This window comes from Phoxinus phoxinus (assembly GCF_949152265.1).
Source record: "Phoxinus phoxinus genome assembly, chromosome: 1".
Lineage (NCBI taxonomy): Eukaryota > Metazoa > Chordata > Actinopteri > Cypriniformes > Leuciscidae > Phoxinus > Phoxinus phoxinus.
Genome location: NC_136876.1, coordinates 8,949,899 through 8,969,262, shown reverse-complemented (window position 1 = coordinate 8,969,262; position 19,364 = coordinate 8,949,899). Strand labels below are relative to the sequence as shown.

At 38.8% G+C, this 19,364-nt stretch overlaps 4 protein-coding genes across 4 annotated transcripts in view; 1 reads left to right on the top strand and 3 right to left on the bottom strand.

The window, feature by feature from the left end:
* The window catches only part of LOC307001012 (uncharacterized protein), a 573,545-nt gene that overhangs the window by 189,020 nt on the left and 365,161 nt on the right, over nt 1-19,364 (bottom strand). The window contains exon 11 of the mRNA XM_079617100.1: nt 12,236-12,348. The gene's annotated coding sequence lies outside the window, so the exon portion shown is untranslated. The remainder of the gene's footprint in view (nt 1-12,235; nt 12,349-19,364) is intronic.
* Nucleotides 1-19,364, top strand: part of LOC307000598 (uncharacterized protein) — a 496,331-nt gene that overhangs the window by 370,194 nt on the left and 106,773 nt on the right. The window lies entirely within an intron of this gene.
* LOC307000631 (uncharacterized protein) overlaps nt 1-19,364 on the bottom strand; it is a 426,328-nt gene that overhangs the window by 394,783 nt on the left and 12,181 nt on the right. The window lies entirely within an intron of this gene.
* On the bottom strand, nt 7,925-11,507 carry LOC307000907 (uncharacterized protein). The gene is made up of 2 exons (XM_079616853.1): nt 11,373-11,507; nt 7,925-9,641 (listed from the first exon to the last, which is right to left on the bottom strand). The coding sequence occupies exons 1-2, from the start codon at nt 11,404-11,406 to the stop codon at nt 8,566-8,568; spliced, it is 1,110 nt and encodes a 369-aa protein (XP_079472979.1). The 5' UTR covers nt 11,407-11,507; the 3' UTR covers nt 7,925-8,565.

The following is a 19,364-nucleotide window of genomic DNA, read 5'->3' as shown; positions in this document are numbered from 1 at the left end:
AACGAGAACACAAATCCTCTCCTGGGACAGCGCAGCACAGGATGCGGCCAGAGAACAGAGAGAGAGCGGCGAGCCTTGGGTCTCACGTGTAGAGTGGAGAAGCCGGTAGCTGGAAGCAGGTGCTGCTCAGGTAGCTGGTTTGAATACAGAGAGCACGTAATAGCACAAACAATATACTGTCGTAGATTATGCTCCAGTAAGTGCACAGACGGGACAAGACAAGACACGAGAGGTAAAGCGAGATGCAATACGCATGTAGCATTGAATAATCTGACAATGAGACAAGGAGGGTGAGAGCTAGAAAAAGCAGAAACAATTAGAGGAAAAGAGGGAACAGGTGGGAGGAAATCAGCGCGGAGAATGTAGAGTGAAAACAGCTGAGGGTGATGAGATGAGAGAGTGCGTGTGAGTGAATGTGTAAGTGAACGTGTGTGTCTGTGTGTGTGTGACCACAAGAGGGAGACAGAGAAGGAAGAGAGAGCCAGGATCGTGACAAAACAGCGTGCGTTGAAAAGTTCCACACAGGTAGACTCGCATCAGCTTTCTTGTACGTTCACCACCACGTAAATCTTCAGTTGCAGTCGAAAGATTTGTACATGAAAGAAGAGAAACTCGAGCCGTGACGTCGACTCAACAGCTTCCTTTTGCATCATCCTTTTCTTTCACCGGATTTGTCATTTTTCATTCATTAATTGGACACATAAAGATGAACTTCTTACCGTGATCTCAGACTGTGGTGATGTGGTTTCTCCCAACGCTATCTCACGACCAATTCGTACGAATTTGTACGAGTGATTAAAAGGTGGCTAATTCGTACGAATTTGTACGACCTCACTCGTACGAATTTGTACGATTTGTCTAAACCCACGTGATGGGTAGGTTTAGGGGCGGGGTCAAGGGTAGGTCATTAGTATGAATTCATACGATTTTGGCAACTCGTAAAATATGTACGATTTAGCAAAAAACTTACAAATTCGTACGAGTGAGGTCGTATGAATTGGTACGAATTAGCCACCTCGTAAAATTCGTACGAATTGCCGTGAGATTGGGTTGTTTCTCCACTGCATGGATCTTCATGTGTATCTTCAGGAGACTTTTAATAGAGAAACTCTTTCCACACTGATCACACGTGCAGCTTCTCTCTGCTGTGGATCCTCTCATGTGATTTCAAATTTGATGACACATTGAATCTCTTGTCACAGTGTGAACACTTGTAAGGTTTTTCTCCAGTGTGGATCCTCTCATGTGTTTTCAGATGTGATAACAGACTGAATCTCTTGTCACAGTGTGAACACTTGTAAGGTTTTTCTCCAGTGTGGATCCTCTCATGTTTTTTCAGAGTTGATGAATCACTGAATCTCTTGTCGCAGTGTGAACACTTGTAAGGTTTTTCTCCAGTGTGGATCCTCTGGTGTATTTTTAAACAGCCTGCTGTAGTAAAAGTCTTCTCACACTCAAAGCACATGTACTCTCTCACACCAGTGTGTATTTTCTGATGTCTTTGTAAATGTTGCAGCAGTGAAAAACTCTTTCCACACACAGAACATGAATGTGGCTTCTCCTTCGTATGAACCATCAGGTGTGTCTTCAGGTGTGATGCCCTAAGAAATGATTTTCCACATTGATCACATGTGAACGTCTTCTCTCCGGTGTGGATCCTCATGTGAGCATTAAGGGATGCTAATTGACTGAAACTATTCCCACATTGATCACATGTGAACGGCTTCTCTCCGGTGTGAACTCTCATGTGAATCTCAAGACTTTGTTTGGTTGTGAAACTGTTTCCACACTGAGTGCAGGTGAAAGATTTCTTGGCTCTTTTCTTTAAAAATGTCTGTTTAGTCTTTGAGCGACTCAAGGGTTTTTCTCCAGGTTTGACATGATGTTCCTCCTTCACTTCACTCAGTTCTTCACTCTCCTCGCTCTCTTCCATCGGGTCTGAAATTAAAGAAAAACTTTTATTTAAAATTTTCTTAATAATCAGAATAATTCAAAGATAAATATGGAGTGAATGGAGATAGAAATGATGCCAGATGTAATAGACAAATGCTTTAAGATATTACAATAATTTAAGTCTTTTTATAAATTAATTAAACGTCCCTGAAACTTTCCATGAATGAGGTACACTGATCTTCCAGTTATTATTTTAAAAACATTATAGGCACAAATCCCATGTTTCTGTCTGAGAACTATTAAATATGTTTGATCAATGACACAATCATCTAACATGATATGAACATTAAAGGGATACTTCACCTCTAGAAAGATGAATGTATATTTCAAATGGGTCATTTATGTAGTAGAAATGTGAAATTATTTTTGAATTTGGAGCCTTCTAGACTGAGAAAAGCCAAGAAAATGTATTTGTGGCTCATCTGGATGAAAGACAACAACTCCCAGAATGCACTTGCTTCGCTGCCCTACCGGTAAGAGCGCAACGAGGCTTAAGGCTACTAGTGAGTCTCCGTGACGAGTCTGCCTGGGATTTCGAGATCGCCAAAAATGTCCAGGATTCGGCTTTTGCGTCTACAGTCGCCATTCATCATGATTACTGTGAAGAGCAGGACGAGGCTGACAACCAAACAAATTATTCATTCATTATCAACCGCGGGAGAACGACGCGAGGCCGGTGCCGTGATTACTGATGAGCGGCAACTGTGAGACTCGGATCTCTCACGGAGGAGCGAGAATTTTCTTAGCAATGTTAAAACACACATTAACCGATCACTTGATTAGGGTTCATGTAAACACTATATTCAGATTCACCAATCAGAATGAATTCAGTTAGATTGAAACAAAAGGTGTGCATGTAAACAATGAATGGCGACTGCAGAAAGCAAAAGCCGAATCCCGGACATTTTGGACGATCTCGGCGGCCGGACATGTCCAGGAAAAAGAGGATGGTCACCGCTACTACTCAGCTTTCTCCACAGAATAAGAGCCGGTTAGCTTAGCTTCCAGATAAAAGATTGCTCACACTATTTGTACATTCTGTGAGTGAGATGGGCGGGTTGAAAACATGCAGATCTAGCGCCTTCTACTGGCTGTAGTTTTTAGCCTCTGGCCAAAAAAGCCTCTGATGACGATTTTTGCGTCATCGGATGACTTTTTACAGACAAAAAATACATAAATCTCTCGTCTCAGGGGGAGATGAGGGAGGGAAGCACGGTCATTTGAAAATACTACAGGTTTTCTACTGATAAAAAGCTTAATGCTAAATCCTGAAGTGTCCCTTTAAAATACACAATACTGCCATATATTTGACACCAACATTTAGATTGAAAGTTAATTATGTTAAAAACTACTAAAACGTTTTAGTTATTAAGGGCCGTTCATGAAACACAAGATCAAGTGAATTTCACTGCGAGAAACAACACAAATGTTTGCAGTAAAGCGGAGTAGATATTAAATTTGTACGTTTTGGAATTATTATATATTTTTGTATTACAAATGTTTGTAGAAAATATGCACAAAATTCAGGTAAAAAAACTGGTAACACTGTTACAATTTGAAACCATATATAAAATAAATCTAAAATAAAACAGTTAAAATATTTAAATTTAGTTTGACCTGATGTTGACAATCTCCCTTTACTGACATTTGTTAGAAACTTTTGCAGCCATTTCACAGTGAAACTGTACATCTAAAAGTGATGAAGTGCTTTAATGTTTCTAACATGAATGTTCTCCAGCATCATGAATGAATGAATTATAAACACCAACCTCTTTGTTCTTCAGGATCTTCAGTGTGTTTCATTCTGCAGGATTCTGGATCACTCGTGTTCTCACTGTCCTCTTTAATAAACTCAGTCTCTGCAGATTTCAGCTCTTCCTGATGCTCGTCTTCACTTGTAGACTGATGGGAATTTACAGCATTTATTGGAGAATTACAGTGGGATGAGCTTCACTGATGATGTAATTGCTGTGGGATGAGCTTCACTGATGATGAATTACAGTGGGAGGAGCTTCACTGATGATGAATTACAGTGGGAGGAGCTTCACTGATGATGAATTACAGTGGGAGGAGCTTCACTGATGATCAATTACAGTGGGAGGAGCTTCACTGATGATCAATTACAGTGGGAGGAGCTTCACTGATGATCAATTACAGTGGGAGGAGCTTCACTGATGATGAATTACAGTGGGATGAGCTTCACTGACTACGTTTACAAGCTGTTAAAATTCGGGTTGAAGCTGTTTGGTCGGGTTAAGGTCACTATTCGGGTTTCTGAAACATTCGGGATAACCCATTTACATGCGTGAGCAGAGAGAGTTACTCCTGTATACATGGAATGTGTAATCAGTCGCCAATATCCCGATGTAAACGGCGACGCAAGGTTAGCGTCTGAACGTACGAACAACATTAAGACGCATTATGCGTCATTTCCGATTCTTCTTTCTGTATCCAAAGACAACAACAACAACAGCAGCAGCAGCAGGCTGAATATATATAATATATAATGATAATGAATAGTTTGGGGCAAATAGCGATAGTCTTTGTTTGCGCTTTGGCGCTGGTACTGATCCAATAAAAGACATTATATTCTTGGTTTTCACCACACTAATAAAGAAATTGGTTTCCTCCTCGCTCCAAAAGTGTGGTGCTGTGCTGCGTCTCGCCATCTTAACCTCGACTTGTTTACTTCCGCTATACTGCACGCGGGGTTTTTTTATGCGCCGTCTCTACTCAAAAGACCAAGATTCCTTGCGAATAGAACATGCGCAGAACACACATTTTGATGGGGATATGCCGAAACGCATTTACAAGACCAAATATTCGGGTTAGAAAAGCGGTACCCCAGGTATAATATCCCAGTTTTAAAAAACCGGGATATGAGCATATCCGGGTTTTTGCCTGTGTTTACATGGCCGTGCGCGACCGGGTTATTGCTAATATTCCGGTTTTGAACGGGTTATTGGCTGCATGTAAACGTAGTCACTGATGATGAATTACAGTGGGAGGAGCTTCACTGATGATGAATTACAGTGGGAGGAGCTTCACTGATGATGAATTACAGTGGGAGGAGCTTCACTGATGATGAATTACAGTGGGAGGAGCTTCACTGGAGATGTGAGGAGTTGATCTGCTAAAATCACAAATATATAAGTTACTGAGTTTGGTTTAATGCTTATGGATAACAGAATAAAATCATGTAAATTATTCCAAATATAAAAAATGGTAAGAAACACACAGTTAAAAGCATAAACAGAAATAAACATAGGCTACATATAGTAACCAACAAATACCCTCAGTCTGTTGACACCAATGAAATGAGCTTTAAGTGACAATTTACAGGAGATCTGAAGACATCAGCATAATAAATGAGGTGAAAACAGGAACTATTGTCGTGAAATAAAGAGTGTTTTCAGCAGATCTGTTAATATTGATGAGCCTCAGACTATCAACACTCATTCAACAAGCCATTCAGGATCATCAGCAGATCATCTCACTTTATTCTGAGTGTTTGCTGTTAGAAACACATTATTTGAGTCAGGATAGATGATAAACGCCTGTAAAACTGGTCTAATGAGAGATAATACTGTAATTTCTCACAATATGACATGGATAAAACATCAATAATAATAATAAATAAAAAAATATTGACACTCATCTTAATCAACCATGAAATATGTATAATTAATTAAAGATATTTAAATCAGCTGTAGCAGAATTAATATTACAATTATTTAGTCTGTTAGTGTAAAGTAAAGTAAAGTAAAGTAAAAACAGTGTGATGCAGTTTATGTGAATGTAAAACTATCTTGAACAAAGATTATTTGGGATGAGTATTTGGGATGTTTATTATCTTGAGTGAACTAGACAGGAATGCTCTGCAAAAGTTGTGTTGACCTGATAGGTTCTCGTGTATTAGTCCAAAACTTGTCCAAATGTTGTCCCAACTTTACAAATTGAGTTATTTGAACAAACAATTTTACATTCAACAATGTTGTGCCAGTTCCCAGCATGCATTGCAGCTTGAATAAATTATGGGGTAATTGTTCAAATAAAAAAAGATTATTGGTTTGCATTAACCAGGGGTGCGTTTCCCAAAAGCATCGTTAGCCAACTATTGTCGCAAGTTCCGTCGTCATCAGCATTCAACAAGTCGTGTTTCCCGAAACCATTGTTCCAAACACATCATTATTTTGAGCCAAATAAGCAAGCCGACATCAAGTACAATCTATATATTTTATTAAGGATACATGTGTACATTTTTCAGACATAAACCTGCTCAGGTCATTGGTTCAGAATTAATTAATTTGTCTGCTATTTCTTTGCTCAGTAGCTAGGTGTCACTAGTGAGCAATGCTGAATGAAGCTTCGAGTAATGCACCTTTGGGTGAAGCAATGGGCTGCGAGGTCTCAGAGGTTCAGGAAGCCTCATTTAGCCATCACTGCCTCTCAGATATCAAATACAGATGATAGGTTTAGACAGGGACGAAGACAGGTGACAATCCAGTTGCAGCAGAATTGATTGAAAACAAAGACAATCCAGATAGTGGGTCAAAAGCAGGCGCATACGCATGAAACATACTTAAAAGAGCAGGAACACAACAGCTTGGAAAGACAACAAGCGACAAACCAGGGGCCTGTACCATGAAGCCGGTTTAAACACTTTTATATTCTTCATTTTTTTGAATAATCATCTCTTGCTCCTGCGCGGAAAAATATATTGCTCTCGCTCTATCCATTTCGAACGCGATTGGTTGTTCAGTGCCGACGTCACTCTTTTATGTGCACGCGCGCGTGGAGTAATCATAGTTTAAGATCAAAGCCTGAATTGACAGAGAAAGTTGATGAGCTGCCTCATGGTACCAATAAAGCCTGATTGCATCGGTTCGGTTTTGTCAACTCAAAACTAATCCTGTAACCCCGAGTTTGTTCAGCTACCTTCATGGTACAGGCCCCAGGACTGAAACAATGGGGAATATATACACATGATAACAAGAGGTTTACTAGGCACACCTGAAACTGATTAATCACTATGGTAACAAACAAGACAAACAGGAACTAAATAGGAAATAATGATTTAAGGAGAACAGAAAATACATTTCAAAATAAGAGTCTACAACAAGGAATCATGATGCATTGACAACAGAGAATACATGAAAAGAACATTTCAGTAATCACACTGGCGAGGTCTTCAAGGGAGATTTTGCTTAGTTATAGAAGTTAATATGTTGAAGAAAAACTATTTATTATTGATTAATAACTTGGTGATAATAGTGATACGTGATAATAATCACTAATATATATATACACACACATTGAAGCGGCAGTGGATTCTGGAATCGGACCCTTCAGTGTGTTTGCACCGCAGAAACTACAGGAACAATTTTAGTTCCAGGAATTCCTTTTGAGGGAAGTATTATAGGTAATATAAAAATATAGGTAATATAAAAATAGTAACTATAGGAACTACCAGTGACGCAAGTAGGGATGCACCGAGTGTTCGGCAGCCAAAATTATTCGCCTGAAAATAGCACCAAAAAAAAGCACTTTTAGTGTTGGACCGAATAAGTGACAAGACAGAATAAATTGTATCGATGTTTTAGATGACGAGATCAAATAGCAACCCGCTTAGAGTCAGAGGAGTGTCTGTTTACACCTGGTATTAAGATGTGTTAAGATTAAGATTAAGTTTTGGTCAATTGGATCAAACGTGGACGATACTAAATACAGGTGTAAATGTTTTCAGTTTGTCCCCTTTAGACGTAAATGTTGTACTTTCTGTTGTTTCCGGTTAACGCTTGTCTATACACAGTATTCGTTACTGCCGACATTTACTGGAAGAATACATTATCCATCTTTGCTAAAACTATGCAACTCAAATAGTTTAAAATACACAGCACTTTTTTCTTGCGGTGGTTCTAAAAATTGTATAATTATGTGTAAAAAGTTGAAAAGTAATGGTAATGATTTAAGTTGTATTTTGTTTGCTTTATTAGGCACTTTTAAAGTAAAGGTAATCTGTTATGGTCATTTAATACACTGTTAATTACAAGTAAAAACTAGCTGAAAAAAATATTGCTAATATAGAACAAAGACTTGATTTGGACCTCAGGGACTTGTGAACATGTCTGCTAAGCCTGGATGATGTGTAACTCTGCATGTTGTCATAAGAGATTTCGCCTTTTCACTTTTTACTTGTGTAAATTAAGCATTTACAGTCCATCTCCTTTATCAAGAAACCCACAACACTCAACAAACATGCTCTGGTCACAGGTTGTTGATGTTTGAAAGTGTTGCGTTTAAAGACGCCGTTGTCTGACTTCCTACTGCCGAAAATGATCCTATGCTGGCTAGCACTGGTTCCTACTAATGACTTAACATCTCATAATGGGACTTTATCACAATGATGACTCAACATCTCGTAATAATGAGATGCTTTCTTGTTGTAATGAGAAACTTTCCAATCAGATAGAAGCATGTCCCTTCAGTCGTCATGGCTGTGAGGAACCTCACTGTGTTTCTCAGCACATAAAGATGAACTAGTTACTGTGATGTGGTTTCTCCACTGTATGGATCCTTCGGGTGAGTTTTAATAGAGAAACTCGCTCCGCACTATTCACACGTGTGCGGTTTCTTTCCGATGTGAATTCTCATGTGATGCTTAAGATTTGATTTGAATCTGAAACTCATTGCACACTGATCACACGTGTGCGGTTTCTCTTTGCTGTGGATCCTCTCATGTGTTTTATGACTTGAAGACTGACTGAATCTCTTGTCACAGTGTGAACACTTGTAAGGTTTTTCTCCAGTGTGGATCCTCTGGTGCAGTTTTAAATAGTTCGCTGTAGTAAAAGTCTTCTCACACTCAAAGCACATATGAGCTTTTACACCAGAATGAATTTTCTGATGTACATGTAAATAATGCAGCAGAGAAAAACTCTTTCCACACACAGAACATGAATGCGGCTTCTCCTTCATATGAACTGACTGGTGTATCTTCAGGTGTGATGCACAAATAAATGTTTTGCAGCACTGATCACATGTGAACGGCTTCTCTCCGGTGTGGATCCTCATGTGAACATCAAGATTATGTTTTAATGTAAAACGGTTTCCACACTGAACACACATATGTGGCTTTTCTCCAGTGTGGATTCTCATGTGTTTCTTAAGAGATCCTGACAGCCTGAAACTCTTCCCACACTGATCGCATATGTGTGTTTTTTCTCCAGTGTGGATCCTCTTGTGTTCGTTAAGAGTTGATTTGTGTGTGAAACTCTTCTCACACTGATCACATGTGAACGGCTTCTCTCCAGTGTGAACTTTCATGTGACTAACGAGATGTTGTTTTGAATGGAAACTGTTTCCACACTGAACACACTCATGTGGCTTTTCTCCGGTGTGGATTCTCATGTGTCTATTTAGGGCTGCAGATTGCCTGAAACTCTTCCCGCATTGATCACATGAGAACGGCTTCTCTCCAGTGTGAACTCTCATGTGACGCTCAAGACGCTGTTTGGTTGTGAAACTCTTCCCACACTGAGTGCAGGTGAAAGATTTCTTGTCTTTTCTTTTCTTTAAAAATGTCTGTTTAGTCTTTGAGCGACTCAAAGGTTTTTCTCCAGGTTGGACATGATGTTCCTCCTCCACTTCACTCAGTTCTTCACTCTCCTCGCTCTCTTCCATCAGGTCTGACATGAAAGAAAAAAGTTAATTGCATTTTCAGTACATGAAAACAATTGGAAGGGAGAAATATGAAGTAAAAAAAAAAAAAAAAAAAAAAAAAAGTAATGCATTTAAATTGACGGTTTAAACGGCAACAACATAAACAACCGTTACTGCGCATGCGCGCCTTTGTGGCCCAAACTTAACTTTCCGGTAGACTTCCGCAAATAATCAACAACAATAAAGGCCGTGTTATCTTCATAGACAGTATATAAGAGGTTATCTTTCGTATGCGTTATCATCTTTCATTTTAATTGTGCAACATTATCTGCATGAGGATATTGACAGCGATGCCGGAGTAAATCGGTAGCGAGATCTAAATGAAGAGATGCGCGCTTGCTCAAGTGACTTAAAGTTATACAGCCAGAGGAATAAGCGGAATACACTATGAATATTATTTTTAATGTTGTATGTTTTCATTGTTTCAGAATGTTCATTATAATCTCCCATTCCTGTCTGCAATAGGGAAGAAGTGGGGAAACGTAGGCGTAAGCAGGGCCGCTTGAACTGATGCGCTATAGGATCTGTCACGTCACAATTACAAACGAAAAATTCGTTATAAATCGGTATCGCAAAATCCATATCATGGCACAACATAATACCGGTTTTCACGTTCATACCGGTATAGCGCCCACCCCAAGTGTGTGTGTGTGTGTGTGTGCGTGTTATTTTTAAAGACGTTTTTTCTTCTTTGAATCAGCTGGATTGTGGTCAGCTTTTACCCTTGACTCTCTCGGTGTAATTTGATCTGTTCTCGTCAAACATATGATCAGCGTTAAACTCAGTTGAAGTTTGTCAAGCAAGCTTCAGTTCAATTTAGTTAAACTACAAGCTTTGAAGTGTTGAGATCAAATTGAATCACAGAAGAAGATTAATCATTTATATATATATGGTTGAGTTCACAAAGGAGTAAACATGTTTTCTGCCAGGCAAACACCTCTCTAAGCTGAACAAACACAGGAACTGGGATGTGCAGCGGGGGGTCACGGGACACCTCATTTGAGAGATCTCCCGAGCCAAAGGTGTCGGATAGAAGTAATTGAACTAAGACAGATAGGGGCCGTGTGTGTGTGTGTGTGTGTGTGTGTGTGTGTGTGTGTGTGTTTCTCATGTTTTACCCTTGTGTGGAAAACTACTGAGAACATTGGGGTTATAAGAACTTGTGGCTTCTTTCCGGTCTTCAGTTCACACTCATATCTTTATAAAGACAATTGGTAAAAGGTTTGTCTCTTATTAGTGATGTCAACTAACTATTTTTTGCCGTAACAGAAGGTGTTAGCTACACAATTAATTTCGGTGCCGTATTACTAGCCACTAGCCAGACCGATAAACAAACACAGACCGGAAGTTAACTTCGGGCCAGACGTGTAACCGTGGTAACGGGCGTTTGATGGCATTATTTGAAAATTTGCAACACTGTCAGGCATTCTGGACACACACACACACACTTTGGTAACATGGTTGCAGAAAATAGTGATATAAATGTGAAATAAAAGAGCTGTAATATTATTTAGTTTGACCTGATGTTGACACTCAATATGAACCTCGCTTTACTGACCGAAAACCAAAAAGTTTGATTTATTATAGTAAATAAAACTCTCACAGCTCCTGAGATGATCTAAATGTGAAGAAGTGCTTGAATGTTTCTAACATGAATGTTGTTCAGCATCATGAATGAAGGAAGAATAAACACCAACCTCTTTGTTCTTCAGGATCTTCAGTGTGTTTCATTCTGCAGGGTTCTGGATCACTCGTGTTCTCACTGTCCTCTTTAATAAACTCAGTCTCTGCAGATTTCAGCTCTTCCTGATGCTTTCATGCTCGTTTTCACTTGCAGCTGATGGGAATTTACAGCATTTATTGGAGAATTACAGTGGGAGGAGCTTCACTGATGATGAATTTCAGTGGGAGGAGCTTCATTGATGATGTGATTCATGTGGGAGGGGCTTCAATCATGGTAAATTTTAGTGAGAGGAGCTGAACTGCAAATCTAAAATAAATCAGCTGAGTTTGTTTTAATAGGGTCAAAGACCGGATGTCAAGATATAGTGTCTGTATCTAAATTAAATTTTGAATTAATTTTACTAATATTAAACATAGAAAACTCATTAAATGTAAAGTGTCTATTTTACAGTTTTTCACAATTGCTAAGACACTAAACCCCATTTCATGAACTAAATTTTCAATGGCCTAAACCAATTTGTTGAATAAATCGCTCTTTCTGCAAAACCTTAAACAAGTTCAGGCAGTTAGACACTGTTTACAAATCTCTAAACACATTCTCTCTAAACACTTTCTCTCTCGCTAAACAAAATGTAAAAATATGGGTGAAATAATGTCCCATCATCATTCAACGTAGAGAGATATTTATGTAAAAATGAAATTACAAAGTTATTCTGACTTGACTTCTTGAAATATGTAAAAGAATAAGTGATTATACTAAATTTTATTATATTTTAAATTATTAAAAACGTCTTGCTGACAAATGGATAAAACCTAGTGGTTTGAAGGAAAGTATAAAAACTTAAATTTACAATGAATGAGTATTTTGGGGCTGCACTATGATCCTTAAATACAGTCTTTGAATATGTAATCAAATAATAATAATTATTAATATGACTGAAAAGCATTTTTGCAATATTTGTCTTTGACCCATATAATAATTGACACACTCTATTGGTTGTTCCAACCCAATTTTGGGTAAAATATGGACAAACCCGAACGTTGGGTTAAAAATGTAATTGAAAAATTTAACCCAATGGCTGGGTTTGTCCATATTTTACCCAAAATTGGGTTGAAACAACCCAGCATTTTTTAGAGTGCACATTTAAGCATTTATATTAATCTGTCTGTCTAATGTAAAGCAACTGATGATAATTCACAATTTTTTATTTTAACAAAATGTGTTTCTAATTCTAATACTAATTATGTTTCTTCACTAAAATAACGGCAGATATCTATAAAAGTGTTAAAGAACTGCAAGAAAAACACGAAAACATAAAAACAGAAATAAATGTATAGTAGCCAACAAATATGAAATGAGCTTTAAGTGTCAATTTACAGGAGATCTGGAGACATCAGCATAATAAATGAGGTGAAAACAGGAACTATTGTCATGAAATAAAGAGTGTTTTCAGCAGATCTGTTAATATTGATGAGCCTCAGACTATCAACACTCATTCAACAAGCCATTCAGGATCATCAGCAGATCATCTCACTTTATTCTGAGTGTTTGCTGTTAGAAACACATTATTTGAGTCAGGATACATGATAAAAGCCTAATCTTGCCTATCACAAAGAACTTGTTTTTCCACCTCCACGAATGAGACGTCGACTTGTTGAAGTAAATTGTAGTTATCCTTGCTTTAACCCGGTCTTAAAGGTCCCATGACATGGGGTTATTATATTATTTTATAATGTTTCCTGGGTTGCCCTTATAATGTTAGTATGTTTTTTAGATAGAAAATAGTCATAATTTAGAAACAAAAGGCATTTTTCCTAGCCCAGTTTTAGCCTCTGATTTGAACGCTCTGTTTGAAGGGGCGTGTCTGTGTGAGACTTCAGTGTAACCGGCCACTGCTGTGATTGGCTGACATGCTTGCATATGAAATAGCTACTTATTACATGTGAAACTCTCTCGAATACTTTTACTACAGTTATTATACATTTTTACTATTACAGCTATCGAGATTAACAAATCGTCAGAAGTTTTTAAAGTATTTAGATCTATTCCCATCACATAAAATGTTGCCGTGATGAGCATTGTGCAGATGACAGTCTGTTATTGATCGCGAGAATGAAGATCTTATCATTGCAACGCAGTTTCTGCACTCTCAGACATGCAAAACTTTGGGGAGTTGTGTCGGCGCATTTCCAGAGAAAATGAAATTAATCCACTGGTTCTTCTGGGGCTTGGATGAAGGAACTAAAAAAAGGCTTCGGTGTTCATTTGTACATCCAATTATTGAGCAATTATTATGCTTCGCTCGCTCAAAAGCCATGATATCTCCGTGGACAAACTAAAATCGCGCACGCGTTCCTACTTCCTAGCTCATTTTCTCATGGACGGGAAATATTCTCTGGGCGGGCAAAGCAGAGAAAGGGGAGGTAACATTTCCTCCGTATGACGTCATACGGAGGAGATTCAAGATCAGCCCGATTGAGCTTCCACTTTTTTAAAGGCAGAGAAAGAGAGCAAAAGCTTGATTTACACCGATTGAAATTTCTAGAAATTTGGGGACCATATAAAGGCTAGGGGAACTCATATTAATGTTAAAAAACCTCAAAAAGTGAAAATTTCATGTCATGGGACCTTTAAAGTAAAAAGACGACTGTGAAAAATAGAAGTTTTTAATTAAATGCATTTATGATGAAATTACTACATTTTCATGTCAATTTGTGTTCATTTTGGGGGAGGGGGGCACTGGCATCACAGCAGACAATCACGTGAGAGGCTGGTGGAGAGAAAAATAACTCAAAAACAAGGTGACAGTGACATGCATGACAATCGTCTCATTGTGGAGGTGGAAACAATTCTGTATGATCCACAGAATATGATTTAAATGCCAAAGAAAGGGCATGGGAAGCAATTTCCTCGGCTATTGGTGTCGATGGTAAGTTTTAAAATGTTTGTTTCAAGTGCGATGTTTATAGGCCTTTAGTTGACTAATGAATACAACAAGTTATTTATATAATTATTGCTTTTAAACGAGAATATAAATATATATTATTGCTGCATGTTGTTCTATTTAAACATGAATATGTACGGTGTTGCCCTTTTTATTTATTTTGTTTATCGTCACATTCAACCTTCATGTCATGCGAATTTATTAAATGTAAATGAACATCAGAATATGTAGTTGTAGCCTATATCTGAATTCATAAATAAATCATATTATATAGTTTTATTTTTTAATATACAGAAGTTAAACAGGGTGTAATTATAAGTTTGTTATAGTTATGTAGTTATAATTAATTTTGACTATGTAATTGTAAATCAAAATGTTTAACTTTTTGGTGCTACAGCCAGCCTTATTTATAGCAGAGGAAAAATACTTGTTTTAATGTAGATAAGTGGCATGTACTAACAATAATTAATATGTCAAATGTTCATTTCCAAGAAGGTCCTTTGTCTTCTGGGGGCTATAGCCCTCTCTTCCGGTTCTTATATTTTTTTCAGTCTTAAAGGGCACCTATTATGGAATTTTGAAATTTACCTTTCATGTAGTGTGTAACATAGATCTAAATGAACAAAAACATCCTGCAAAGTTTGAAATATGAAAGTGCACAGTATATAAAGTTATTGTCTTTCAAAAGTAAGAGTCGACTCGGAGTCATTTTTATGAATTGTTAGAAGACCGAAGCTTTTTCTCTGACTAGATGACGTCAACTTGTCAAGTTATTTGAATATGATACGCCCACTTATTGCGCTCCAAGGCCAGCAGGGAAAACTTGAAAACATCAGGGCGAGGAGACTGTGTTCTGAAGTGCGACTCAAAAGCAAACTTTTTTCATCTGCCCAAGGAGAAGCATTTGAAGACTAAGTGGCTACAATTCATATAACTATACCACAGAAGTATAGTCCGAGCCTTGTGCTTTGCTCGCGCCATTTTGAAGACGATTGCTTTACCAACTTAAATGCAATCAAACTTGGATTCGCGAGCCGCTGATATTGAAGGAAGGTTCAGTTCCATGTATTTGCATCAGCTTCCTCCTCCGTATCACAACCTGTAAGTGTTATTAATAATTGTTGCTGCTTTTATATTTTATGTAGCATGCTTAATAATAATGTTGTTTGTTGTGTAAGCACCGTTTAGCTTCTAGGTCTTCAATGACAATTGTATTGAGATATGTGAAGTGTTTGTCGTTGTTTTCGGAGTTGTCTAAAGAATAGAGTAATAACTGTAACGTAACTGCATTTTTTTTTTTTTGTAAAAACGTTATGTTTATGCATCAGGCTAATGCAAACAAAGACTGATTGTGCTTTTACAATATGAACTCTGGGCTATGCTCGCTAACATAACATTAAATTATTTATCTTATTTTTCGTTTTTTACTAAAAACTACAAAGCAGTGGACTATAATCATTATTATAACACAATTTAATTGATAAAAGCATCATTGTACTCCGTGTTAAAAATAAGTATTATCTCTGTAAACACTGCTGGGTCATCTGACCAATCAACGCAGATTAGCGTCGCGCAAAGGAGGGGTTTGAAAAACGAGTCGTTGAACGAATCATTTGGGAGTCGGTGAGCAAATCAGGTAAAAATAAATGCATATTATACGAAAACAAAAGTGTTTTTTGTCATTGCATGCATGTAAAACTGTTGTTGGGGACTCCCACAACAACATTAGTGTAACCGGGTTGAAATTATATCTTTACTTTTACGGTTGAAATGTCACCAAATCCTGATGAACATTGGTTCCTATATGTTTAAGATGTGTTTTATTGCCAATATTTATGCCTGGATGTTGTATTCAGACCATGGTGTTAATACCTGTACCGTCACTTTAAGAGATCGCAGGCTTTGTGCGTCATTCACGCGCGCTTCTCTCAGTTTGCGCCAGACTAGCTGAGAGGAGGTAATGTATTATTTTGCTCATCAGTTTTAAACACTTATTTTGGTTTTTGGACGATGCAAACCTTGTTTTATGTTATGTATAAATCTTATTTTTTGAGATTGTCAACATGCAGTAAATGTGTCAGTTGAATATAAACCTTGTAAACCGACTTTTTGCAAGCTTTAAAGTAGACTCTGTTTCCACGTGCTAGTCTACAAGGTTCTCTGTATGTTTATCTGCTAACAGGAGCTAGAGATTTGTGTGCTGTGGAGGAGACTGCATGTGACGGATATTTATGTGTTTTTTGTTGATTTGTACAGGTATGTGTATAATGTTCATTATAATTCATCTGGCATACATTGGTTGTATTAAGCATGTAAAAGTAATTAATGTTGTCAATTACATTGAGCATTATATTATTTATTCAGTTCATTTTCACATTTTTATTTAAAAGTATTTTAGCTGATAATACTAAAAGTTTTATCAGTTGTGTATGTATGTGCGGTTTGCGCCAGACTAGCTGAGAGGAGGAGCTAGAGATTTGTGTGCTGTGGAGGAGACTGCATGTGACGGATATTTATGTGTTTTTTGTTGATTTGTACAGACAAATCCGCTGTTCCGCCTTCATTAAAAGAGCAACCAGCAGTTGGTCGTGGTTTGGGTCTTTTCTGCATCCAACACAACAAGAACACAACGCAGAATATATAAGGGTTAATGGACGTGCATCCAACCTATCAAAAAAACTGTTAAAGGACAACGCACGCCCGTTACAATGGTGCCGTGACCTTTCAAGGATTGGTCTGAAGATCGACGTCAGCTCGTTCGCCGTGGGAAGCTGCATTCATTCGCCTTTTACCGTAGTCAGGTATTCCTTTGGACTGCAACCTGAACCTTTTATTTTTTTGTTTCTTAATATAACAGCATTTAAGAGAGTGGTTTACTGATGTGCAATTGATTGCTAATTGATGTGATTATCTAGATTTTTTTATTTTATTTTTGGTGCTCTTCCAGTTTAACCATTAAGATTTTATTTTATTGGCTATATTTTTTCTTTACTTTCATATTTCTTTTCTGTGTATGGAGTGACTGAAATATGGCAGAGGGTTACACATATTTTGTCGAGGGTGAAGTTGACAATGCTGAGCATGACTCTATCGTGGACCAGTTTGGTGTGGGGAGGGGTTTATTCTTTCGACCCTTAGAGTCCAGAACACCAGGGCCTAATGTCACAGCATTACACACCCCACAGCTTACCTCTACACGTTATGTAGATCGTGCCATGCCAAGCCAAGTCGAGCAGAATCCAGATTTAGGCTCACTCATTACACAGTTAGCTGAGAAGCTAGGTGAGTCTATTACAGCCAAGCTACAATCTGACAGGTGCACACACAACACCAGTACTCCTGTACAGCCCTCGGAGATGACATTGCCTAACGTCAAGGTTGTCATGCAGTCAGATGTAAGAGAGCCTCCTATATTCAGGGGTGATAGCTCAGATAAATTCACAGTTCATGAGTGGGAAAATCTTATGACTCTGTATTTAAAGAAACGAGCTATTCCAGTGATTGAGCATTCACAAGAAGTCCTGGCGAAGCTTATGGGCAAAGCAGGGGATGTGGTGAGGATAAAGCTGCGTAACAACACATCTATTAACCATGCTGCAAATCCCCATGTGATTTTTGATATTCTTAAACAACACTTTAGCGAACTGACTTACTCAAGCATGCCTTTGGCAGATTTCTATAATACATTGCCCATGCCAGGTGAAGATGCTATGGAATATTGGATACGGCTAAACAAAACAGTTGATGTAGCGGATGAGTATCTGAAAAGGCAAGGCCGAAGCATTGATGACCCGGGCCATGAAGTCAGCATGATGTTCATCAAATACTGCCCAGACCGGTCTCTTGCAAGTGTTTTCAAGTTCAAGTCTGCGGAGAAATGGTCGGCATGTGAGATCCAAGAGAGGCTTGATGAGCACATGCAGGGACAGAAAACTGCAACTGTTAGGCCACTTAAGTCAAGCACAGTTGAGCACAAAGTCCATTCCCAGTATCATGTGCCTATGGCTGATAATACACCAGTCCCAAACACCACTGTACCATCGGTGCCCATGACTACTGCGAGTGTTGACAATGTCTGCATGAGGAGTTTGGTGAACTTGTTAGACCGACTGGTTACACAGCATACACAAGTGCCAGCTAACCCCAGAGCTCAAGCTGCAGTGCCTCACTCTTTTCAAAAGGTGTGCAGGGTTTGTAGGGCTTCTGATCATTCCACATTGTCTCACTGCAGGCGAGAGAACAGGTGTTTAAAGTGCTTATCGCCTGGCCACTGGAAGAGGGACTGCCCTGATCAGACCAGCCAGCGCCGCTCTCAACCTGCCAACAGCGCTGGTGGACAGGATCAACAGTTAAACTAGAAAGCCCACACCCTGGGAGGGGCGGTGTGGGTATTGTGGATGAATCCCTCTCTGATACACACGACCCAGCTCGCTTATATGAGGACTGCTGCGCCAAAGCACCTAAGGGGACCCGAATCGTCGTTCAAGCCACACAGAAGATCGAAGCATTCAGTGAGTTGTTTTATGCTACTGTCCTTATCAATCACAGTGTGCAGCTTAAAGGCATGATGGACTCTGGCTCTATGGCATGTAGCATCAGCGAACATGCAGTAGAGAAACTCAGCTCTGCTGGTGTTTTGCCCGAGAAGCAGCACCCCGTAGAAAATATAGTTTTGATTGGCTGTGGTGGTCTGCAGACTCGACCTGAGGGTTTTTATGACTTGGAGATGCAGCTTTACGGCGCTCGCTGTGTTGTACCTACCTTGGTTGTGCCTGGTCAGCATGATGATCTCATATTGGGCTCGAATGTCATCAAACACGTGATTCGTGTTCTGAAGGGTGATAATGACTATTGGAGCATAGCTTCCAGACCTGAGCATCAGTCTGATCCCGATGTTGAACAGTTCTTGTCGATGTTCACCAATGTCGAGCGCTGGAGAGGGAGTGAGGTTCCTGACAAAATAGGCACTGTCAAGCTCACCCAAGCAGTGATACTTCTACCCAGGCATGAACACTTGGTTTGGGGTAGACTCCCTGCTAGCGTACCGATGTCACCTGGATG